Source organism: Vanellus vanellus, assembly GCF_965231255.1.
Source record: "Vanellus vanellus genome assembly, chromosome: 1".
Lineage (NCBI taxonomy): Eukaryota > Metazoa > Chordata > Aves > Charadriiformes > Charadriidae > Vanellus > Vanellus vanellus.
Window position 1 is genome coordinate 96,279,470 of NC_138905.1, and position 25,922 is coordinate 96,305,391.

The 25,922-nt window shown below is 36.4% G+C and overlaps 1 protein-coding gene across 1 annotated transcript in view; it reads right to left on the bottom strand.

Annotated features, from left to right (window-relative positions):
- ABI3BP (ABI family member 3 binding protein) overlaps window positions 1–25,922 on the bottom strand; it is a gene marked incomplete at its 5' end in the record, with an annotated part of 170,381 nt that overhangs the window by 31,726 nt on the left and 112,733 nt on the right. Inside the window, 16 exons of the mRNA XM_082487505.1 lie at window positions 696–806; window positions 5,924–6,019; window positions 11,569–11,643; window positions 11,986–12,051; window positions 13,160–13,234; window positions 13,715–13,789; window positions 15,375–15,449; window positions 15,922–15,996; window positions 16,656–16,730; window positions 18,240–18,314; window positions 19,012–19,086; window positions 20,364–20,438; window positions 21,218–21,292; window positions 22,175–22,222; window positions 23,743–23,817; window positions 24,325–24,372. Coding sequence (XP_082343631.1) covers window positions 696–806; window positions 5,924–6,019; window positions 11,569–11,643; window positions 11,986–12,051; window positions 13,160–13,234; window positions 13,715–13,789; window positions 15,375–15,449; window positions 15,922–15,996; window positions 16,656–16,730; window positions 18,240–18,314; window positions 19,012–19,086; window positions 20,364–20,438; window positions 21,218–21,292; window positions 22,175–22,222; window positions 23,743–23,817; window positions 24,325–24,372 — 1,194 coding nt within the window. The remainder of the gene's footprint in view (window positions 1–695; window positions 807–5,923; window positions 6,020–11,568; window positions 11,644–11,985; window positions 12,052–13,159; window positions 13,235–13,714; window positions 13,790–15,374; window positions 15,450–15,921; window positions 15,997–16,655; window positions 16,731–18,239; window positions 18,315–19,011; window positions 19,087–20,363; window positions 20,439–21,217; window positions 21,293–22,174; window positions 22,223–23,742; window positions 23,818–24,324; window positions 24,373–25,922) is intronic.

Sequence of the window (25,922 nt, forward strand, 5' to 3'; positions counted from 1 at the left end):
GTTAGCCTAAGGATTCTTATCTAGAATCCACAAACAAAACATATGTAAGGATACTGAATATCAGCTTCAGGATAAAATTAAAACAAAATAGGAAATGTGAAAGCTCTGTGTGCTCTTATACTGATACTGAGAAGCAGGAATACTGTAGCGCAGGGATGCTGTAGCACAGGGATGAAGCTAAAGTCTTTGCACATGAAATAACTCCGCTTGCTTTGCTTCCCAGTGCAGTTAGTTTTCTGGCTGCCGATTAGCTTGTTATTTGTAGGGGTTAATGGACATGCCATATACATGGGACAGAATTTCATTACAGATAGCCATTTGGGAATATGCATTGAACCCTAATATTCTGTGTCTCCCATCTGACATGCACATTAAGTAACTGCAAATGATATTAGTAGACATGAAATGTTCTTAAGGTTGATCTTCTTAAAGGATGACTTGCATTATGCTATTTTGCTTTCAGCTCCCTTACGAGGGATGATTTTGACATAACTAGGTTAGGAAAACAAAAACAAAACAGAGTTTATGTACAAAGGAAAAAGGCACAAGACCTGTATGTTCCAGAATACTAGTTTCTAGAGACACCACAGGTTAAAGAAAAAGAATCTATACTATGAAATTCTCCTATACCCTGCTAGTCAGTTCTGTATTATCTCACATATAAGAAAATATTTATTCTGAAAAGGCTGAGATACCTGGACTCCCTGGTTTACCAGTCACAGTGTTTGGAGGCAGAGGTTTTCTTCGCATTTGCGTAGGCTTGACAGGAGGTATAGGAGGATGCTGAGGGCCAGGTGATGTAGTTACTGAGTGACATTACAAGACAGTGTTATTAATTATTTAACCTCAAATTCCATATAATCAGAAACCCATTACAAGTTATATTCTGACTTCTCAAACAATGTTTCATGTCTGATTTAGTATCAAAAGCAGGGAGGTGAGGTTAGGAACTGAAATGAGTTGTATTTTCAGCCTTCAATTCTTTGGGAAGTGTGTGCCATGGAGTTTTAAACCAAGATTACACTGAAAAAATGTAGCTCCTTTGGGCTTTTTTACAAGTGTTTCAGCAATTCATTTTCTGTGTAGTTACTCATTTCTGTCAATGGTAATATTTTGGCAGCCAACAGTATACTTCTTCCCACAATAAACACCACCTCAGCGTACTTGGAATCATCTTCAGTATCCTACTCACAAAATCTCTGATCTTTTGTGCTTTCTAACTGATAAAACTAGTCACCCTCAGCTTGAAGCAAAAGATGTAGCAAACGGGAAATTATCATTAGGGACACTTTATCCTATGCTGTTCAAAAGTGAAAAATGAAAAAAGTCCCTGCCACTTCATGCACTGACATGGCTAGCTAGAAGCAGTTATCGTCTTATAAACTCCTGAAGCACCCAACTAGGTTATTTCAATGTGCAGTTCCAGCCAATATCTATTACATTTAGCAGGTAAATTTATCAGACCTCCTTTGACAGTGAGGTCTGAAAGGAGAGCCTGAGCCTCTTAATTCATGCTTACAAAACATTTCACTGTATTTTCCAGGCAATAATAAAGGATTTTATTATGCAAAGGAAAGGTGAAGTAAAAGATTTTCCTTCCACTATTCACCCTTGCACTTCTTTCCTTAAGAAAAAAAACAGGAGATATGTGCAACACATTTATGTAACAAAAGACTGTTATACCTAACAGGGGAAAATCCTCAAGAGTAATATAATTCCTATAATGCTGCCAATATCAACAAATGTGCAAGTTGCTTGATACTGAGTCACAGGCTACATGGAGTACCTCAGGACCTACACATCTGACCTTAAGTTTACCCAATAAATAGAGTGACTGTGGGTGAGAAGGGAGCAGATCCAAAGACTCATTTGGGAGAGCCTTTTTAGAAATACTTACAATACACAAACAGGAACAGCTCCATCCTTCTCTGTTCCCTTTTCCTTTTGGACTTTTGCAGTCACTTATAAAACACTTTTTTTTTTTTTTTAAATCCCTCAGATCAACACAGGAAATAATGTTCTATCTAATTCAGGAAATGTATTGGTTTTGAAAATAGCATTTGTAGGTTTCGTATTCATTCTTAATCCCCAGAAGGAGATAAAAAAAAATATGCCTAAAGACTTGAAAAAGAATAACAAATTTTTGTAGCTATAAGTCATCATATCCTAAGTACTACTACATGGTAGTATACATGATTAATTTTCCCTGCCCAGATTTAGGGAATGGGATTGCCTGAGATATTTATGGGGTAAAAATGTGCAAGTATTGCCTTGTCAGTGGTTTCCACCATATCATCCAAACAACACAACTGCAAGTTACATGCAAGTCAAAACATCACATTCAGTAGACTGTGCCACTGTTGAATCCACTATACTGCACTCCGCACAAACAAGAATCCCTACCCTTGCCTTCTACTACTCCCACAATGATTTAGGCAATGGTCTGTGATGCTACCAAATCTAATTAACAATGGGTGGAGACTGAGCTTGTAAACTAGGACACACAATAGAATTCAGGGATTTTGTGATAGCGTAGACTCTTGTGATGACAGTGGCATAGTGAACTATTAGGATTTATTTAATCTCAGAGGTTCTTTGTGGACAGGAAATGTATTTTCTTGACTCTGTAACTCTTCATGAAAAAGGAGGGCATACAGCCTCTTAGGATAGACTCTTAACACATCAAGCTTAATTCTTGTGTGCCATAACCTATTTTTTTTCATTTCTCATAAATAGCCTAAATGTAAACTTTTTCAGTTAAAACACACTAAGTTTTCAGAAAAAGTAAATTCATTTAAAGGCAAAGTCAAATACTGGCTAACTTATAGCAATACTTGATTAATCAGCCTCATCTCTTTGCACGCTAAGATCACAGAATCATAGAATTGTCTAGGTTGGAAGGGACCTTTAAGATCACAGTCCAACCGTCAACCTAACACTGCCAAAACCACCACTAAACCATGTCCCTAAGCACCATGTCTACCTGTCTTTTAAATACCTCCAGGGATGGCGACTCTACCACTTCCCTGGGCAGCCTTTTCCAATGTTTGACAGCCCTTTCTGTGAAGAACTTCTCCTAATATCCAATCTAAACCTCCCCTGGTGTAACGTGAGGTCGTTTCCTCTTGTCCTATTGCTTGTTACTAGCGAGAAGAGACCAACCCCCACGTCACTACAGCGTCCTTTCAGGTAGTTGTAGAGAGCGATAAGGTCTCTCCCCTCAGCCTCTTTTTCTCCAGACTAAAAAACCCCAGTTCCCTCAGCTGCTCCTCAGAAGACTTGTTCTCCAGACCCCTCACTGGCTTCATTGCCCTTCTCTGGACATGCTCCAGCACCTCAATGTCTTTCTTGTAGTGAGGGGCCCAAAACTGAACACAGTACTTGAGGTGGGGCCTCACCAGTGCTGAATACAGGGGAACGATCACTTCCCCAGTCCTGCTCACCACACTATTCCTGATACAGGCCAGGATACCATTGGACTTCTTGAAACAGATCTTGGAACAAATCCTCCTGGAAGCTATGTCAATGCATATGGATAACAGAAAGGTGATTAGAGACAGCCTACTTGGCTTCATAAGGGCAAATTGTGCTTGACTAATCTGTCATGATGGATGGACTACTCGATGGGTAAGGAATTGGCTAGACAGCCCCATCCAAAGAGTTGCAGTCAATGGCTCTATGTCCAAAAGTAGATCAGTAATGAGTGGTGTCCCTCAGGGGTCCGTACTGGGACTATTACTGTTCAATATCTTTATTAATGACATACACATTGGGATTGAGTGCACCCTCAGCGAGTTTGCAGATGACACCAAGCTGAGTGGTGCAGCTGGTATACTTGAGGGAAGGGATGCCATCAAGATGCACCCTGACAGGCTGGAGAAGCGGGCCAATGCAAACCTCATGAAGTTCAACAAGGCCAAGTGGAAGTCCTGCACCAGGGTTGGGGTAATTACCAGTCTCAGTACAGGCTGCATGATAAATAGATTGAGAACAACCCCACAGAAAAGGACTTGGATATATTGGTAGATGAAAAATGAGATATGAACCAGCAATGTGTGCTTGCAGCCCAGAAAGCCAATAGTATCCTGGGCTGAATCAAAAGAAGCGTGGCTAGCAGGTCAAGGGAGGTGATTTTCCCCCTCTACTCCATTCTAGCAAGACCACACCTGGAATACTGCATCCAGTTGTGGGGTCCCCAGTACAAGAAAGATATGGACCTCTTAGAATAGACCCCTAGGAGGGTCACAAAAATGATCAGAGCACTGGAACAACTCTCCTATGAAGGCTGAGAGAGTTGGGGTTGTTCAGCCTGGAGAAGAGAAGTTTCCACGAAGACCTTATTGCAGGCTTTCAATACTTGAAGGGGGCTTATAAGAAAAACGGAGGGAGACTTTTTACTAGGACTTGTAGTGATAGGACGAGCGGTAACAGTTTTAAACTAAAAGAGGGTAGATTTAGATTAGATATAGGAAGAAATTCTTTACTGTTAGGGTGGTGAGACACTGGAACATGTTGCCCAGAGAAGTTGTGGGTGCCTCGTCCCTTGAAGTATTCAAGGTCAGCTTGGATGGGGCTTTGAGCAATGTGATCTAGTGAAAGATGTCTCTGCCCATGGCAGGGGGGAGAGGCAGTGGAACTGGATGATCTTTAATGTTTCTTCCAACCCAAACCATTCTATGATTCTATAATTCTGAATTTTGACATACTTAGTGAGGCCTCATGAAGTGAGCTGAGATCACGTAAGTATACATGAAAATTACAAAACAGTAGTAGCTAATCTCATAACCATACCCAGCGGTCTCTTATGATTACAGTTGAAGGTATTGGCTTACTTCAAAGCTCTAAAAGCTTAGCTTTAAACATCTAATGTCATAATAGGAGTAAAAGCAGATGTAGATGTTCCTTCAAATCTATGCGCATAAAAAAACCTTTCAGTCTCTGCAAATCACAGGCTGGATTTACTTCAATACACACCACTGCTTTGACATTCAGTAACAAAAAATGCAGAGACCCATCCTTGTTTGCAGTTTACAGTCTGCATCCAGCTACTACTAATGGTATATCGCATTGTACTTAACCTTTGCAAAGTACAATCTTCAGACTGAATAAACTTTAAAAAGATGAAACATCAGAACTCAGTTGTCAAGATAGGCTCTTGTCTTTCGGCAGGTAAATTAGGTGCAAAGGAAATTCAGCAGGGATTAGGAGCAACCACCAGTTTATAAATTAGTAAGAGGCCTATCTTTGGATCTGTGTTTTTAAGTCTAATAACATGTTTTCAAAGGAAAATCTAACTAAAAAGAGCAGCTGCAGCTGAAAAGTAAATCAAAGGGCAAAACCAAAAAGATTATCTTTTCAGTTGGTTTTGCCAGTAAAAAAGCACAGTTAAAACAAGCCCTATTCTTGATTACGCTAATAAAACAAAGACATTTATGTGTATACATGTGGCATACAAACACACTCTATAGTACAACTGTTCATTTGAAACAGAAAATTTCAAAGAAGTTTACTAGAAAAAAGTGAAGTACAAAACGTCTATTTTTGAACGCCTATTTGGCAAAGACATTTTTCAGTAAAAATATTTTTACTGTCTTGAAAATGTGATTGCAAGACTTGTAAGAAAAGTCAAAACTGGTATAGCACATGTAAAAAAATCCTGTAACCTTATTTACTCCACCTTGTTATTTTGCTACAAGCCTAACGTTCTCTTTTTCCTAAAAATCCTAATATTCAACAAAACTTTTTCATAAGTGGGAGGACAATTTGATTATGTATTCAACCTATTCTCCTTTGCTATGTAGAAATTATTAGTCTGAAAAAAATCAGTGCTTGTGGCTGTTTGATCATAAGGATATGGCACTGGTGGTGGTAATTTTTAATAACTGTTAAAAATTGCTATATTGTCTTCTTTTATTAATCTTACCAGAAAATGGCTTTTCCCAGGTATCACTATATTCCAAAGATTTTTCCACATCCATGCCAATTTGTCTGGCAATATCCTCAGGTGTATAAACTTCATCTGTGAAACAAAAGGAAATGAAAGAAGTATCTACAGTGCAGTACCAAATCATGGAATACTTCTATATTGTATATGTTCCAACTGTAGCTAACATTAAGTGCAAAACTGACATATATGGTCCATCTATATTTTTACTGATAGCTTAGTGATATCCATTATCTTCCTGTTCAAGTAAGTGGAAAGTGGTCTTGGTCTAGAAGATTTTGCAATTTAATTTTAAACATTCCTTGAAAAAAGTATGTTTGGAAAAAGAGAATGAGTAAGGTTAAGAGATAACAGATAAGTTAAATCAAGTTAACTAAGTTATATGTGGAAAGATGAGTACACAGAACATTTTAGTTTTTCAGTATACAAAATAAAACATCCATTGCAAATTATATTCTTCCCAAAAATAAGATCTTTGGTAATCTTCCCCAGGGAACGGCTAGAGCAATTCTGAACCAAATATATTCCATATTTAGAGTACTGGAGGCAAAGTGTACATGAAATTCAGTTTGTATATAAAGGAATGTCCTACTTAAAATTTATATAAACACATTTTAAAAAAACATGAAGTAAATGGCATTACAACAGAATCACTCCTGGTACAGAACAACTGTTTCACAGGCTGATATTTATAGGACAGCCAGACTGTTACGTTAATATGCTTTCCCTATACAAAACAAGTATATTTACTTTTAAAAACACTATATATGTTAGAGTGAGAAAATACATTGCAATTTCATCATGTTTGTGGAAAAAAAAAAATCACTCTTTCTCATGAGATAAGAAAAAACCCTGAAAGTTAATGTATTAAAAAAATAATCTCAAAATCAAATTAATTATCAACTTTCAAGCCTATTCCAACGTGATCTAAACATTTAAACCAGAGACTTCATAGGTTCATAAAATGGCGCTCATCTTGTTTTGAGATTACACTAGTATTTCAACAGCATGAGGCAGATAATTTTTCAATTATTTTACTATTTGGCCATTCTTGCTAGGCATACCTTGGGAATACACAGTTGTGGCACTACACTCAAAATAAGATTGAATAGAGACTTTACACTCTCTAAAAGTGAGAGTGAGTCTCAGTACTCCTCACAGGGGAAAATAATAGTATGGAAGCATTACATTATTTACTTAAGATTAAACCAATCAGACTTATAGTAAGCTGGGAACTGGATGCAGGTCACCTCATCCCTGTGACCAAAATTTCTAAACACATCATGTGGTTGCATATAACTGCAATTTATCTTCAGGTAACTAAAGTGGTTAATTAGATCTTCAGATATACAAAGTACCAGAGCGCTAATCAATGTTTCATGTGAATGACGTTCAAGGACGAAGGTGCATAAGATGACCATCACCAGCTTTAAAAAGAAAAATAATATCTTGTACACTATGGGTCATAGTCAGAGTATATTTAGCTTCTTAGCTTCATCTCACAATAAATATATCAACAAAATGTAGTAGCACATTGACTAAACCACTCTAAATCACCCAAGTATCCATTACAAGTCTAATTTAGTTTTGCATCTTACAGTGTATACAGAAAATTCTACCTGTATCCTACTCTTTACAAACGAATTTAGAATCACAATCTCTTCTGAGTTATATCAGCTAGGAATGAACAAAATATTGTATACATTCTAGATGGAAGAAAGTAGTAAAGTAGTAATGAAAAATAAGTCAAAGTTTCAGGGAAAAAGCTGATCAAAGCGCAACACTTCCCTGTGGACAAAGCTCCTTTTTGAATGTTTCAATGTGCTTTAAAGTTACATGGAAGTTTGTTTTTGTTTCCACGCAAGGTACCTGCACTATCGAACAGTTTGCGGTACTTATCATAGCATTTGCCGCATGCTAGCTAATATAAGTTGCTTATTATAAGCATCTCAACTTACCACATTCATCCAAACTTCTAACAGAACTGAGAATAGATGTGTTACTTGCATGTGTGTTTGTGTCTTCTTTTACTTCTCTCTCTTATTCTGGAAATATTCATGGGGTCTGGAAAGCCTTAAAACTAACCACTGCATCTTTAATAGCAGGAATATCATTAGAAAGGTGGATGGATCATTTTAAGTGAAGAACTGGAAAAAGTGCCCTTGATAAAACAACTGAAATACCTCAATACTTGAGTTCCTCTAGAACTTGGCTATACACCCACAGTTTCAAAAATAAAAAGCAAATAGAACGCAAAGTTAATGGCAGTTATAATGAAAACCACCTCTATCTCTTTCACCAGGGAAATGAAAAAGTTGCTCAAAGTTTGTTTGCTGAAGGTTGTCTGGAAGCCTAATAGATCAGGAACAGTTTTTAAATAGTTAGGATTAAATAAAAAAAATAACTGAGTAAGATAAGTTACATACACTAAGACAAATATGAAAAGCATCTCAATAAATATCTTAATCTCAATAAATATCTTAGTTTTACAGAGAAAATGGCTAGAACATGGCAGAAAACTAAAAGGAATGTTAGTCATGAGGAGGCAATATTTTCTGCCTCTTTCCCACAGTCAAGTTTACCACCTGTCACTACAGCTAGCCAGGAGACTGAAAAGCCTGCCAGGAAACCAGCCATAATCCCATGTGCTGCTGCTGGAAAAAACCAAATTCCACTGCTTATCATCTGGGCCCTGCAGCTGCCAAGCACGCCGCATGGGGTGAAACATCTTTGCACTGATGCTAATGAGTACAATCAGGAAGATGAACTGGAGTACATTCAACAGCAGTGCCAGCCCAGCAAGGAAGGAAAAGATCCGAACTGGTCTGCAAATCACAGAGTATGCACGGCTCTTCAGTAAATATGCTCTTCTTCAGGAAAAGAAAAAATGATGTAACGTCTAAAGGTAAGCCTGAAAACGTATTGTTCCTTTCAGTCCAATTAAGGATTCTGATCAGCTTAGATCAGAAGTTAAGGATTCTGATAAGCTAACCACAGAAAATAATATACCATTTTCATAATGGAAGACATAAACTCCTCCACCCCCAAAAATCGTCTGGATATCTTAAAATGTTATCATTTCTCTAAGATATCACCTATTGAAAAAGAAACTTTTTTGTCTTTGCTCAGCTGGTCAGATTTAGGGTTCCAGGTTAGGAGAGTTCTCTTTTCTCAGTCTCTTCTGAAGACTTTGGAATTCTGTTTGCAATATGTAATTGCACATTGCTTGGGAGAGACAGAGAAGATTTCTTTAATTGATTACCTGAACTCTCTTGTTGTGTAAAATTATTTTTGTGAGCACAGACATCCTTGTAGGCTTAGACACTGCATACTGTGACACACCTGCTTTACAGAAGACTTGGGATTTCACTTATTGATCTTCAAGGAAAGTACAGACTGAAAAGTTGTGAAAAGCTGCAGTCCTCTCTCAACATGTCATGAATGTACAAAATTCGTTGGTTATTTCTCTACACTTTGAAGAAGAAAGGTGCAGACTCACAGAAAGATATGAATGAGTTGCTATGTCAGCCAGGTTGGAGGCACAAAGAAATAGACAGTCGATAATAAATGCCAGCTCTTCCTTAGTACTTTGGACACTGGGTTTAACTTAAAGGGCTCACCCGGCAGGACACAAAATTTAGGTAACAGGCATCTGTTAAATTAAGACCCATGTCTTTAACTTCGAGAAAAAAGACTTATGTAACTGAACAATGGAAAATATTACTAGAAGTATCATTTTCCAGAAGAATTCCAAAAGAAGGTACTTCTTTGCCTGTGAGTACACATAGCATGCACAGCAAGGTAATAGCCTTGTGACAATTTTTGACATCTACCACAATGAAGCTTTAGTTCTTCCTGGCAACTCGCAATACTATAAAGATGTGGAAATCACTGCGACCAGTGGGCACTCCAACCGGAGTGTTTCAAATAAGATTGTTTAAAACAATACCTTATCAGTCACCTAAACCAGCATTAAGCACAATAAACTACATTTAACAATTTACATGTCTACTATTATGTTTATACTGCTTATCTACTTAGCATGCATTCTTTTTTTTTTTCCATTTTTTTAATCTACAAATACCTCTGCCAATGTTACTACTATACGGGAGAAGGGAAAAGCATAATATACTGTCTAACATATATTCATGTGTAATTTCGTAACGTGATTTCAAAAGCCACCTACTCCTGGAGTCCTGTGTGCATTCTGCCTATTACGGTAATCAGACATTAGAAAGCTCACTTACAAGCAGACTGCCAACAGAAGCAAAGAACAAAACTTTCTGACCCCCAACTACTGACATTGGTCAGCTAATACTGTAACTATCTCTGATGCCCTGGAATTTGATGGGCTCACTTCATTTACCAGAAGCACTATGAAAGGTCAAAGAGCACATACCTCCAATGAAGGCATCCACTCTGTATGTAATACAGAAGAGCATGTCATGTTCTAAAGAGGCTATTTTAAATTCAATTTAAATATACAATCATCTGTCCTGAGGTTTTGCCATTTCTAAAAACATGGTGGGCTTCTCAGAGTTATGTACAGGAATGAGTAGCTCAAATCATAGTAAGGTCAACAACAGGTATGAAATTGCCAAAGATACTTTGGAAATCCTGGTATAGAGAAACATTACACAGCCAAAAAAAGGAGTGTGTAGAGTCAATGGTACGTTATTCGGATTATCCTAATCTAGATAGTACAGAGCAATAACATGGGACAGTAGCACTGTTAGTAGTGGGTGAAGAGCCAAAAAGTTTGCTGTGAATATGTGTATTATTTATTTATTTATATATACTATTTATTATTTTCAAGTTGCATCATTGATGAAGAATCCCCCAAATCTGTCTTTAATTAAACAATGGCTGCATCAAAAAAACCCACAGTATTTGAATTGACATAATAAATTAATGCTTTGTTAAATAAAAACAAATATGGATTCATTACGAATTAGCACTGACAACATTATTTTGATTGGATGGAAAAATCAAACACAACTGAGAAAGGATAAATTATTTTCCCCCAAACCAAATCAGTATTTTGAATAAATCTTTGTGGTTAGGGATGTATGTTATCTGTGTGTGTAAGGATGGGTAAATTGAAGTGACAGTTCTCACCCTCCTTGATCATCCACCAACTTGGAACTTCCCTGGTGCTGAACTATCCGAGCCTGAATACACATCGTCTGAATACTGCATAGTCGGAATATGGGTAGGTCTGACGTGAACACACCACGTGCATAGCCAGTAGCTAGCAAGATACTTGGCTGTAAGGCTTTCTTACCAAGCCTTCTGACTTGGACTTAAACAACTGGGTAACGCTTTTCAACAAAGTGTTTTCCAGTAATTATTCTGGACCTATATCATCTAGAAAACATCAGTAAACAGCAGCCACATAATAATCTATCTGGAAATTAGTGTAGCGTGTCAATATCATTTCATAATGACAGTCAGGAACGATATATATAGCACGACCAGTAGCAGCAATTTAATACAGTACTCTGAGGAATTAACTTCTATAATCAAACACAATGAAATACTTTGCAGGGCTCAAGCTGACTTGAGGAAGTCACATTCCTGTCTTTTACTGACAAGTTAAGAAACCCCCAAAACTGCAGCTCTACCTGTTGTTGGCACAATCCACTTTGGCAGTCCAGGTGCTTTTGTTCTAGCTGGTGCTAGTGTGGTTTTACTAAGAGCTGTGAGAAAGTTTAAAAAAAAAAAAAAAAGAAAAGAAAAAGAAGAAAAAAGAAAGAAGAAAAAAGAAAAAAGAGAAAAAAAAAAGTTCCATGAGAAGAAAACCCAACAGGCTTTTATGTGATGCCAACGATTCCACATCACAGAAGAAAAAGTGACACTTGCTGTGATGATACATGCAGTTTTCCTTTTTTTTCTGATTTGGAAAGGCTTTACCTCTAGACTGATTAATTGAAAGAAAAATACCCCTTTCCCCAGAAGCACTTAAAATTCCACTGAGAACAGGTAAAATTAATTAATTAATTAACCTCCTCCCCACCCCAAACTGAATAAACAATTATTACCAGGTCTGGTCTGTAATTTATCAGATGGCTTTGGTCTTGCAGAAGTGAGATGTGTTTTATGAGGTGCTAAAAGAAATAAGGTTCAGTTTAAGTGCTATGTGTAAAAGGAACACCAATTTAATTACACAGTGTAATTTGCCAGAAAAAAGGTCCATGCACCAATGCGATACAGCAAAATGGACATATGAGAATTCTATGAGTTCCAATCCAAAATGCACGCTGAAAATGCTAGTTTCTTTAGCGGTCAGATGACTCCATCATGCAGTCTGACCAGTTACATTCATGTTTAGGTTTAGGAAAAGATATAAAATATTTACAGCCAGTTACCCAACTGTATATGGATACAGAGTTAGCTCTGCAAGGTATCCATGGCCTTAAGACATTTAATTAGGTTCTGTAAAAAACAAACAAACAAAAAACCTCAAAATAAAACACCAAACTGAACCCCCCCAATCAAATATTCAGATAAAAACATGAAACATTCAAATATTGTTGAGAAAACAACTGAAAGCATTCAAGGCGGACACTGTGTCGGGCTGCTGAAGCTTGGTGTCCTCATCAGGGTTAAAATCAGCAGCTTTCAACCTTTTCTTATTGTCACTTTAGTTGTTACAGAATCTTTGTGAATCACACTGAAAGCTGAAAGCATAAGCAGTAGTCACTGTCATCTTGTGCCAAATCATCAACCTCTAGAACTCAAATTTTTAAATAAATAGAGCTAGCTATTTGGTATTCGAATCTACTGACTATTCTATCCGCAACACTTAATCCAGCCTCTCTGAAGTGTTAGAGAAAATACTTATGCAGGAAAGAACATATTACTCGTTTTTGACATTTACATTTGGGAAAAGTTTCCCAGATTTAGAGTTAGCATTTTGTAAGGAAAAAGGTGGAAGTCAGTTACATCTATGTTTGCAATACTATACATCTGAGGACACAATACACAGCACTAATACTGTTTAAAAGCTTCATATCATCTTTGAGGCAATACTGATTAAACCTTGATTTTCAGAACAATGAACAAAAAACTTTTGATAAAGGGAAAAATAAATTTTCATGTTATATATTTGAAATGGTCTTAAAGGTAATAATAAACAGAACCTTAAACTGTACTGATTTTATTTAAGATCTACAGACTCTCAATACTACAACTTAAGAAAATCCTAAAAATTACCTGTATTAAATTGTGGAATTTCAGTTGCTAGAGCAGTTTTGGGCTTGGGTGAAATCTGGTACGTTTCATTAGGAACTGAAAGTGGAGATATTATTACTTATCAAATGCAAATAATATATTTTAAACATAAGACACCATATTTGGAAAGGAAATTCAAATTGTCTTTGTGCAGAACATAAACAAAAAGAGTCAGTGCTAGAAACCTGGCTGAAAATCATGCTTTTATACAGATTAAAGACTTTTGGAGACTGAGAAGATATATAGCATTCATAAGTCAGAGAAAAGAAGAAAAGATGATCAGGTAATGCCTTTTTATATGACTCCTCAGCCTTGTACATGAAGTACTTTTTTCTAGAAAGAATTTCATGAAAGAAAAAATGGCTGGAAAATTAAAATCAGCAACATTTTGAACATAAACTGGAACGTGACTAACAAATGAACATGACATAAAGATATATTAAGGTATTTCTGTTGACTAAAGTAAGTTTAGCCATATAGAAAAAGCAGAGAAAGTAAAGTTTTATAAAAAATAAATTGACATAATATTCTTATTACCCAAAGTAATTTTGGACCCATCAACAACATGAACTGTTATAAGGTTAATTGATCCCAGGTGTGTTGCCCTTGGAGCTACAAGAAATAAAACATTGTTCTGTGAGAAATGAAATGAAAGAAGTTGGATTTCATTAAGAATCTGCGTCCTTTGTTTCCTAAAAACCTATCTACACATCTGCTAAGACAATTTTAACAGACATGGGACAGACACGTGTTCTGATTAGTCTGGATGTATTTTCGTGCTGACAGCCATACAGTTCAACTATTCTGCTGGGCCTCCACCAACTTCAGAACAAATGCCCTAAAGGTGGAGGTCTGACAGTCTTTGGTCTTTCTCACACTGTGTATATTAATTTGCACTTCCCTAAAAAATTTTCTAAAAGCTTGTAGTAACATATTTATCTTTCAGACAAGTCTCCCTCACTCAAGTTTGCCTGAATTTAGTGAAAGATATCTAAGTTATTGGATGAAAAGGAGACCGACAGGCAGAGACACACACTACATGTCTCTTTGTCTTTCAGAAATAAGGTTAAAAGATGGAAGCTGGAAAGTAACCTACTGACTCGCATAAAGGGCAGTGGCTAAATAGTGCCATTTATTTTTAACCACTTTCCTAACCGTAGTTTATTTTGTACATACATCATTATAATTATTTAAAAATTAAAAGGAAAAGAATAAACCTATAAATTCTGTTTTCTAAGATTCTTCACCTAAAACTCACTTGGTAGTGGCACCAAAACATGGCACTCGTTAACTATGACATGATTGGAAATAGCTCTTTTTCAACTGAGACTTTCAATCTAACTTGGCTACTTCACAGAAAGCCTTTCAAAATATGGCCTTTAGAAAATAAATCTTTTTCCTGGACCGTTCAGTTTGATTTCCATAGTAATATATATGTACAGTTAAATTCTTTTTGGCTATATAAAAAGGGCTAGAAGTCTAAGGGAAAAAGGAGGGGAAATGATAAAATTATTCATTAAACTATTTGCCTAAAACTAAAATAGTATCAATTTGGAGGTTAGATCAGAAAGTAAGAAAGATTAGGAGCTGCTCTTTTGTGTAATCTCATTGTCGCTCCTCCCCTAATTTTTTTTTCTCCTGCAACCTTCCTACATAGTAATTTTTATGGAAATAGTTCACACTCAGTGTAAAGCTGAGGTGTCATCATGCGTCATTAAAACTAATCAAAACTAAGCAAAAATCACTGATAGGAAGAAGGTACCTATACTTTTAGCATCTAACTATCTTGGACTGAGATTCTGTAGACCACGTTTCAAAGGTACTTGAGAAATTGAAGCAAATGTATTTAGGGTAATAAAATCTCCCAAAAGAAAAGAACTTAGGGAAGCTGGCTACAGCAGTTTATTTTTATTAAAATGTATCGAATTCCTCACATTTTTAATGGCTACTAGCCACCAATTCAACAAACAAATGTTAAAAAACATAACCATCTTAACTTCTGCTCTCTATGGAAATTGATGCAATTCCTGGGCATTCTCTTTGATATAATTTATTGACATACTCTGAGCTGAACAATGATACTAATTTCTGTCTACATATCATGCATGTCACATGACTGCAGTACTGAATGACAGTAGAAAGTGTAACTAAGGCAATGCCACAATAACACTTTTAAAGTTAGAAACTTTTAAATTACCAGGTTTAGTCTGTGGTACTTCTGGCCCGACAGATGTTTTGGGTTTGGAAGGAATAAGCAGTGTTTCTTTTGGAGCTGAAAGAAAAGGAAAAACATTATTATTGTATTCTTCAGGAGTCATGATCCAATACCATATTTAGCCCACAGAAAATGCATGCCTCAAATGCCTGAAAAAAAGACAATAACAATTCCACGGCTTTCTGGAACCTGAAACAAAAAGGCTATCCAAAACACAGAAAAGGCCTAGCACTGTGCTGTAGGATAAGTTGAGTTAGTGGCTAAAATTCGTGCTCTAAACGAAAAATTAGACCACTGGAGATCTGGCAAATACAGGCTTCTGACCAGACATGAGCCACAGGCTATTTCTGCTTTACTTCTAGGATAGAACTGAGACTCATCTATATTAACAAACATGCATGTGTGTAAGCAGAATGAATAACAGTGGAATGATGTTACACAAAATACCACACCAGAGCACGTTGTCTAGAAAATTCTCCATTGAAAAATTAAAAATACCTGCATCTTAACTTTAAGGAAACTTATTTACCCATTGTTGCCCTTGAATGCTCAGTGATAGTAGAAGATTTTGTAATAATTGGTTGTGGGGTTGTCCGATGTATTGCTGTTAAGGAGAAAATGTGAAGAATCTTAGAATATGAAACTGTAATAGAAACAAAGTAGCATTTGCACTGCTTCCAAAACTTTCAGAAAGCCCCAAACTAAAGAGTAGCAGAATATCTTCAACTGCTGACAGATATCATTATCTTCCTACTAACTTCTCCTATACATTCCTTCTATAACAAAAATGGAAGAGACACAGCACCCCGTAACTACTTTTAAGACTACTTTTGATCAGTATAGAACACAATGTCAGTTGCTAACTGCACAAGCACATTGCAACGGAGTTCTGTTGCATTGCATTTTATGGATTAAGAAACAAAAAAAGTGCTCACAGAGAAGCATCCCTGATTACCAGGAAGTAATGAGAGAGAACTCAGTCTGTCTAGCCACTGAAATTTGTCAACACCCACATTACTATATTTTAGTCATCATTTGCTATATGTAATAGAAAAGAGGAAAAACATTTTTGATGCTACACTACAAACCCTACTATTATTTACGGTGTAGTTTTGGCATATGTTGGATTGACTGACTTCAGTGTAATACATTTGTTTCAGCACAAAATCAGCTATGAATAATTCCGTTAAAAAGCACAAAACCCGAGGCTAAGGGAAAGAACGATTAAACACAAACACAAAATCAAAAGAATGACTCCATTACCAGGTTTGGTGTGTGGCACTCTTGGTTTTTCAGATGTTTTTGGTTTGGTATGAATGAACTGTTTTTCAGTTGGAGCTGAAATAAAAACAAACAGCACCCAGAACAATAACTTTCGTGCTTTCATAGCACAGAAGGAACATAAGTATGATCTGATCTGTAATAAGGCAAATTATGTAAGGGTAAAGCTGAAAATCAATCAGTTGGAATTCCTGCAAATAAAGGAAAACATATTAAATGGATGCTGACACAGACTTCCCCAGAATTATGTACAAATCTGTAGCTTTGGATGAAGCAGTGAAGAATATAGTCACAAACAGCATACAGTAAAGTAATGGGACAAAAATAGACAGTAGTAGCCTGTATCTTCCACATCTACCATACATGAGTATCTGAGGATAGGATCTATTTTTCAGTGGACACTTTGTATTAAATTTGATTTATAAATTAACTTCTTTGTTTGTATGTGGGAACTATTCAATCTTGCTATCTTCATACTGTTCAGTTAAAAATCATTGCCGTGTAAGAATTATTTACTCGAAAAGATTATGTTAGCACTTGCTAGTCTGTGATCCCCACCAATGTGAGAGGTCCTCAAAATATATGCCTTAGCCTGTGCATTCTTCATCCCCCTTGCTCTGAAGAACTATTTTCTGCATATGAATATGGTATTCTGCCCATGATGGTAGCCCCAAATATGTACGAAAGGGCATGTAAACTTCATAAAGCTATATAAAGAGATATCAAATGAATACTAACCTAAGTATCAATGCATGCAGGGAATGTATGTTAAAATAGAAACACGATTTCCTATTCCTCAAAAAGAAAAAACACAGTTTGAAGATTATTAAATGGCTATTAATATTTCATTAATGATACCATTTCATTCTCAGAAATTCATGGTCAATGCCTGTCTCTGAAACTGGGGACAGAGAACTGGTTATTAACAAAGATTGCTCAAGCAATACTCCTGCTGCCCAATCCTGCTTGCATTCATTGACCCTTATTTGGTCCACATCTGACATTTAAGTTAAGAAGAAAGAATTCTCAGCTAATGGTTCATATATTTGAGCAAGTTTTCCTAACATGGATGACTAGAAATTAGAAGAGAAGATGGCGTTAAGAACTAGTATTTGATTTGGAGGGTCACACAGCTGGTCTGTTTTGGTATATGTTATGCTATAGTTGATACCTTATCATTTTCTTGCAATTTTGCTCTGTAAAATTATACCATGAGGAGTGAAGCAGAAGAGTATTTTAAGATGACAGTATCCATACCTCAGATGCAGAAATTACTGGAATCACTACCTGCTCTTTCCATAAAGTCCCCTTTTACTGGAAAATGTATAACATCTGAAGGAATTACATCATCCTGAATGGAAAGGCTAGAAGATGAGGAAAAGAACCTTCAAAAGTAAATGAGCTCATGCTTATTACCCTTATCAAGGCCAAAGGACAAGCAAGTATCTAGAAGCAGAGCAAAACTTCATTATTAGTTTAAATATTATGTAATGAGCTTTCTCTAAGAATATCTTCTCTAACAAGAATGGAAAATAGAGCAATTGTTTATGAAATACACGTGATTACCCAATGTTGCCTTTGTTCTTTCAGGAATATGAGGTATCATAGTAGTATCTGGTTCATGGAAGGTTGGAATGATTTCTGTTGGAAAAAATGTTGATAAATGCTCAGAATAATGAAGAAACTCTCCCTTGCAGCCCCCCGCCCCACTCCCTTAAAAAAAGCCTTCAGCACTATACTACATTCACCAGGAAAGGGATGTTTTAAAATAGCAATGGGCATTTACCCTCTGAGATTTATGGTTACAAAGAGTTATATTTTTTGTTTGCTTCTAACATGTAGATACTTAAAAAACAACACTAATAACCCTTCAGTGAAATCACTGATTATCTTATGCAAGTCAGTCAGATTTATGATGGGGAGCCTCCCAATCGAAATACAACTGAAGGGAATCCTCAGCCCAATCTGGATGAAAATGTGTATATAAAGGAAAAACACTGCAACAGCTTTGAGAGGCTTCTCTCATAAGAGCTTCAAAAACACAGTGCAAACAACTGAAGCGTGTTGCTCAGATACAAGCTGTGAATAGCTTTCTATCATCGATTTAAACATACAGGTCACTACTATTTCTTCTTCTGGTAACACCCATGTAATATAGAAAAAAATCTTGAACTGTTGTAGTTTCCATCAGTGGTATGACTTGACTGCAGCACTGCACAGGTTTCTTAAGCTGGAATGATACCCAGGTAACAGCAAATGTAGTGTTGACAACTCCCCCCACCCTGAAAGCAGTTGCTCAATTATCAACCGCAGCTAGACAAACGACCAGATAATTTACCAGGCTTGCTGTGTGGAGCATCTGGGCTGGGAGCTGCTTTAGGTTTAAAGGGAGTATATTGTGGTTCCTTAGGAGCTGAAAGAAAAGACCTGTTTTAAGAGTTTATACTCTTCAGAAATGAGACAGGTTTATTGCACAGGCATGGCATGCCTTGTGCTTGCAAAGAAAAACAGGATCCTTACATGAGAGACGGAAAAACTGTCAGATGCATGCAGGAATTAAAAGAGAAAAGAAAATCATGAATGAGAACATGGGTGGAAAATTGATCAAGGAAGCAAAATCTGGAGTCAAGCAACAAAACCTGAAAGAACACAGACAGCTATTGTGGAGGTGTTTCCATCTGTATTTCAGAGCTCATAACTGCAATACCCATGTCATTGCTTGTCTCCTAGAAGTGTCAAAGGAATTACAATGTGTGTAAAGCGAAAGAAATTTTCTGTGAAGACAACAAAACAGCTAGGAATCTTTCAATACCTGGAACAGAGTAGAATTAAATTCAATAAGTAGAAAAGAAAACAAATCAAAACCATAAAGAGATGCATGTGAAAAACAAACTAACGATACATAATCTTTGGTCCAAGGATAATCTTTGGCCAGCTCAAGGTAATATCTTGACCTGTTGTTGTCTTTTGTTGTTCAACTGCAAGTGTTGTAGGTGCCAAAACTTCATAAAAACAAGAATGTACTCAGAATTACAGAATTAGTGATAAGTACACGCAAAAGGGTAAAAATACTCCCATTTACATGACTGATTTACTTTCAAATTGGAGCACATACTTAAATTTGTTTGTTGGTATTTTTTTTTTAATTATTTATTGGTGGAATTAGTGAAATACACACTCAAAAGGAATGTTCAACTGATGCTTTCAGAACCATCAGGAGTCACAGAGGTTTGGCAGTTCACTAGTATGTAAATCCCTATTAAGTATATTTTTAAGGATCAAATTCCATTACCAGGACTCACAAACACAAGTGGTTTGAGTTACAGATATTCACGGTCATACATGAAGGCCCTCAAATATGTTTTTCTCTAAGCACCTTTGATAGGCACAGAAGAGTTGCAATTTCTTTCAAGAACATTCTTACAATGTTTGTATGGTGTGTACCCTGCTATGCAGATTATTCATCAGTGACAGCTGACATGTGACTGAAAACCATATACAACTCATCAAAACTCAGCCATTAAAAATACAGATCAGCTCTAGCTTCCTTTAAACACGTATTTAATGATCATTAGAAAATCTATTAGTTTGTAATATGAAGAGATGTTAATCAACAGTTGATTCATTGAGGAAAGACAACCCAAAAGAAAACCTGAATATTTAAGCACAACAAAATAACAATGTATTTACCAGGTTTTGTGTGTGGTACATCTGGACTTGGTGATGCTCTGGGCCTGGAAGAGACTCGACGACTTTCTTTTGGACCTGTGAAGACAGGCAAAGTTTTGAACATGTTATTGAGGATGATGATTCAACATAAGTCTTTTGATTTTCCTGACAGGAGATTCATTTTTTGCAAAGAAATTTTTTAGGAAGTACTTCTTCCATTTGAAAACAATCACAGAGATCTCCTGTCAACGCAATCAATATTATGTTAGTGCAGAGACTAAAGACAAAGTGACTGTTACAGTGCAGTGTTGGATTCACTCTCCACTCCTTTCAGCTCTATCAAATAGAGCTTCCTACAGAGTAAACTGCTCTAGTTCTAACAGTTGCCCTAGTTACGCTTCTCAAGTGTTTCATATTCAAAAAAACTGCTGCTCATTTAAATCAATTTTCCATTAAAAAAAAAATCTCCAGCAAAGCAGTCAAAGCAGAAGAAATGTGGAAGTTTGCTGCTAATTTTCAAATGGACAGAACTATATCCAAAGTTCTTGGAACAGGAAAGTACTGTAATTTTACACTTGTAAACGAGTAACTAGAAAATACAAATACCTCTGTCACATTCTATGGAAATTAAGACACAAATTTTCCTATGTGCAAGGGCTCAAGCCACATCCCTACAAGTATACAACTTATTGACATCTATAAATATCTAGCTGATTACCTTATTCCATGACAGCTATATAGCAAAACTTGATTATGACAGTAAAACAGCCTATTCAATAAGTATTTGTGTACATTTAGAGAACTTATAAATTTTGACAATTTTCAAAGTGATAAAACTTTCATGCACTAAAGGGAAAATGTGTTGATAAGCTTACTTGCTCTAGTTGGAGGAACACGTGGACTGGGCGATGTTTTAGGTTTGGAAGGCCCATGACGTGTATATTTAGGACCTGAAAGAAAGAAACTGGGTTACACCATACTAAAATTATCTGCGATATCAGTGTTCACTATCACCCATAAAAGTCAACAAAAACAGAGCAAAGATTTGAACCAAAAGATATTCTATGGAAGTGATGCAGAAGAGAAGGGTTTTTTTGAATAAAATCAGGCTCTAGAGAAAAGAAATTATATTCTGTGACATATCATCAACTAAGCATGTGACAGAATTACTGGTTCTATTTAAGAAGAGGACTTAAAAAGCAAAAGAAGAAGGAAACAAAATAAATAGCTTCAAATACAAAGACACCACTGCTCTGTAATGGAGGCTGTACTTGAATTATTCGCAGTACCAGATTCAAATGATAAGAATGTCTTAGTCAAATGGATCTGCCTTTGAGGAACCATATGACTCAAAGATCACTGAAGTGATTCTTTTCTGTAGTGGAATTGAGGTTTGAGCGAAACAGAATTATTTTTCAGGACCTCTATGAAGGACCAAATTTCATTTAGTAGAACTGGAGGGGAAGGGAAGCAGAGAAAGAAAACTTGCAGCATGCAGCTCTGCTCACCCAAACTATATGACTAACTAGGACAGTGCCATCTCTACAGTATGACTGCGAACATGTAAGTTACGATCCTATTCTGATCTGCCCTCTGCCTCTTATCATTAAATGTTGAAGGAAATTGCCCTATATTAAATGTATAACAACTTGAAAGGCACAAGGATCCTCCTCAGTTGTTTTGTAGAAAATAAGAAATAGACAGACAATCTCGACTGTTAAACTATTAAGGCACATACAAAGAAAGGTGACAACATTTTGCAGGTCTACTCTTAATGATTTGTATTGAAGAGGAAAGACAACATGCCGATTCAAGTAAGAAAGTATAATTACCTACTGTTGACTTTGGTTTCTCAGTTCTAAAAGTAATTGGTTCCAGAACTGCATTAGCACGATAAAAAACAAAAACAAGTATTACCGAGAACAATCAAAACATTGCAATCACTACCTCCACAGTGGTCACACCATCCCTGCTTCAGTCAATGACAGATGATCCCTCCTTCTTGAAACTCAATACATGTCAGAGTATTATGCTGCTCAGAACTGCCTACAGTTGAGGGCAATAGCTCTAATACAGAACAGAGCCCAAATATAAATCTGAAGCTTTTGTAATAAGCTACAAAGAAATTGTGGGTGTTTTTCACCTTCAACTTTGTACACTTTCCAGACTTATTTCAAGGTTTTCATTCAAACAATAGATGAAGACTTACTGGGGGAAAAAGGAACCTTAGTTGTCATCTTTCTTCCCATTTCACCAGCACCACCATCTAATACTGCGTATACCTTGGATACCCATACTGGGTCTGGCTGGGATGGAGTTTATTTTCTTCGTAGTAGCCCCTGTGGTACTCTGTTTTAGATTCGTGACCAAGACAGTGTTGATAACACACCAAAGTTCTAGCTATTGCTCAATAGTGCTTTTTACAGCATCAAGGACTTCTTTGTTTTTCACTCTGCCCCCAAGCAAGTAGGCTGGGGGTGGGCAACATGCTAGGAGGGCACACAGCTGGGACAGCTGAACCAAATTGACCAAAGGGATATTCCACCTCATATAATGTCATGCTTAGCAACAAAACTGGGGGGTAGTCTTTCCAAAGGACCCATCCTAGACTGGCATTGGTCTGCTAGTGGGATGCGGTGAGCAGTTGTCTTTGTATCACTTGTTTTTTTCCCCTCTTCTTACCCTTCACTTGTTAAACTGTCTTTATCTTGAAATATGATTTTTTTTCTCTCTTTTGCTCTTCTGATTCTCTCCCCCAACCCACTGCGCGGTGGAATGAGGAAGTGGCTAGTGGGTGCTTAGTTGCTGGCCGGGGTGAGCCTGCCACGGTACCTCATGCAATTGCTGTTGTGAGTTGTATAACTTTCTTCCTCTATCCTTAATTAGCCCAGGGTTGTATATTGCTCTATACCAAACTGTGTAAACTACGTTATAGAAAGTAGTACACATTCTTAAATCCCTGAACAACATAAGGGCTGTGCATAAGTGAACTGAAAAGCATAAACGAATGATTGTGCCTGGGAAAAAAAAAAAAACACAAGTACGCAATTTGAGAAATACAGAAAACCACCCTTCCTCTTTGCAATGACACCCCTCCTTTTCACCTTCGCTTTCCCAAAACCCAAGAAAATTCACACAGAAAAGGCCTATTTCCACTGACAACTGCACAGAAAATCCCCACTGTTGAGTGACTTAAAATGTAAAAAAGAACTGAAGATGGAGATTTTAAACTTACCAGGTTGCTTATAAATTCCAAGTCATGACGTGATACTGGATTTTATCAAGGACTCAAGGACTGCTCCAACATATACTCCCAACATATACTGAAGCTCCACTGATCACAGTAGAATTCATAAGACACACATATCAGTATGATAAGATAAAGAATCAATGTACTTACCAGGTTTGGTTTGTGGCACTTCCGAGCTTGGTGATGTTCTAGGTTTGGAGGAAACACGCTGTGTTTCTTTTGGAACTGAAATTAAAAAATGCAACTATTAAAAAACTTTCAAGAACTGAGGCTGACAGATGGCATAATATTAAAAAAGAACGCATGCCTTTGGGACCCTGTGGAAACATAAAAAGTTTGTATAAGTAATGGAGAAGTATGAATGTCTGGTACACAAAGAAATAGCACCAATGGAGAACTTCTGTAACAGAATAACATAAAGCAAGACCAGTCTGGATGGACTAGTAGAAAAAATGAAGCAGCAGATGACAGAACCTAAGTATAGACACATGTAGTCAAAGGTAGATCGTGGTGCTTCTATCCACTTTACAGAACATATTTGTGTGAGCAAAACTAAACAAGATGATTATGAGTTGTTAGTGTAAAATCACAAAAAAAAAAAAACTTACAGAAGTACTAAATTTAACAGTAAAAAATTATGACAGTGGAGTACAATGAAGATGTACTTGTGATGCTTGGTGTATACTTGAGAAAAAAGCTAAATGTGATTGTCCCTGTAGGTAAAACTGTTACCTATTGTTGGTTTTAGTCGATCAGTTGTAAGTGTTACAGATTCCAGGACTGTATCAGAAACAAAACATAAAAGCTGTTATGAAAATTGAAGATAATAATTCCACTTACAATTAGTATTACTTGTCTAGTGACTGTATTTCAAATGATATACTATGTATAACGCCCCATATAAAAACTGTTATATTAAATGAAGACTCTGAGAAAGCGAGAAAGCAGTGTAAGCTGAAACATAATGTGAGCTTAGTTCTCCCATGGGCTTCAATGAGATATCCAAATATCTATCCCTCCTTTATTCAGAAAATGTCCCTAAAAAGGGACACAAATGTCTTCTCTTTGTGGCGTATTTCAAATGCAGTTTATATACACAATTGGCATCAGAGATCACTTGCTTGTTTTCTGGATGCTTATATTACTAAAAAGCGTTATGGTGTATTGCATTGCATGATCACATACTTCACCTCCAAACTGGTATGGACCTAAAATAAAACTGGGTGTTGAAGGGGCATAAGGATGCAAAATTAAGGCTATTTTCTTGCATTTCCCACATTAGAATCGGAGCCACAGTAGAAATGGTATCTGTCTCTGTGTCAAGTCTTCTGTATGGGTGAAAATAAAAAAAAAATTCTTTGGATCTTTTAAGAGAGTCACAAGATAAGTGGATGATGCTGTAAAAAAAGTTCTGTATATTATATATTCTTGAAGAAACAGTAACCTTTTTCTTTTTAAACGCAAAATAGTACAAACTTGTAACATTTGTGTGACAAAACCATTTTTTGAGAAGGCCAAGACTACCATAATAATGAAAAATAGCTATAGCGGTAAAAATTGAGTTTATGGAAAGTTGCATTTTAGGGTGTAGTTTGGAAACAATGTTTTACAATCAGCTGCCATGGTTAAAAAATTATAAAAGAACCGGGATTTTGACTGTTTTCTACATGAGGAAATCATATTTAATAGATAACATCAGCTTTCAAAAATATTGCTCTATGTCTACAATTTTATGATATTAATGAAATTTTTCACATTTACCCAAATATAACATATGCCGTTATTTGATACCCTTGTAATTTTCTGTTGATTCTACCAACTGGATAGCAGAGGACAGACAGTAATTTTTTCTGCCTACCGCTGAATTCAACTGCACTCATGTTTAATGACATAGTATAAACATCCAGTATTTTGGAATATGGCATAAATTATCATTAATGCTAATAAATAGTAATATTTATTAAAAAAATAGTAACTGTGCACTGGGTAAGTAGCTCATTTGTGCAGAAAATAATAATGTCATGAAATTAAGTAATGGTGACTTAAAAGGGAAACATATTTATTCTAACAACGCAAAGCAATGTGGGAAAGAATTCTACCACTTAAGTAGCCATAATACATTAATTGCTAGGTATTTGCTTTAGTTACAACTGTAATTTGAGTTTAACAACAATATTCTCATTCCGCTGCCATGAAGTAGCAGAGATTTATTCTTTTGCATGATGAAAAATACCTACCGAATGTTACCGCTCATGAAAACTGCAAATAAATTACTGAACACACAGCAGAACAGAACCCCATTATGTTTTAGCTGGCCCAGATAACTAAAC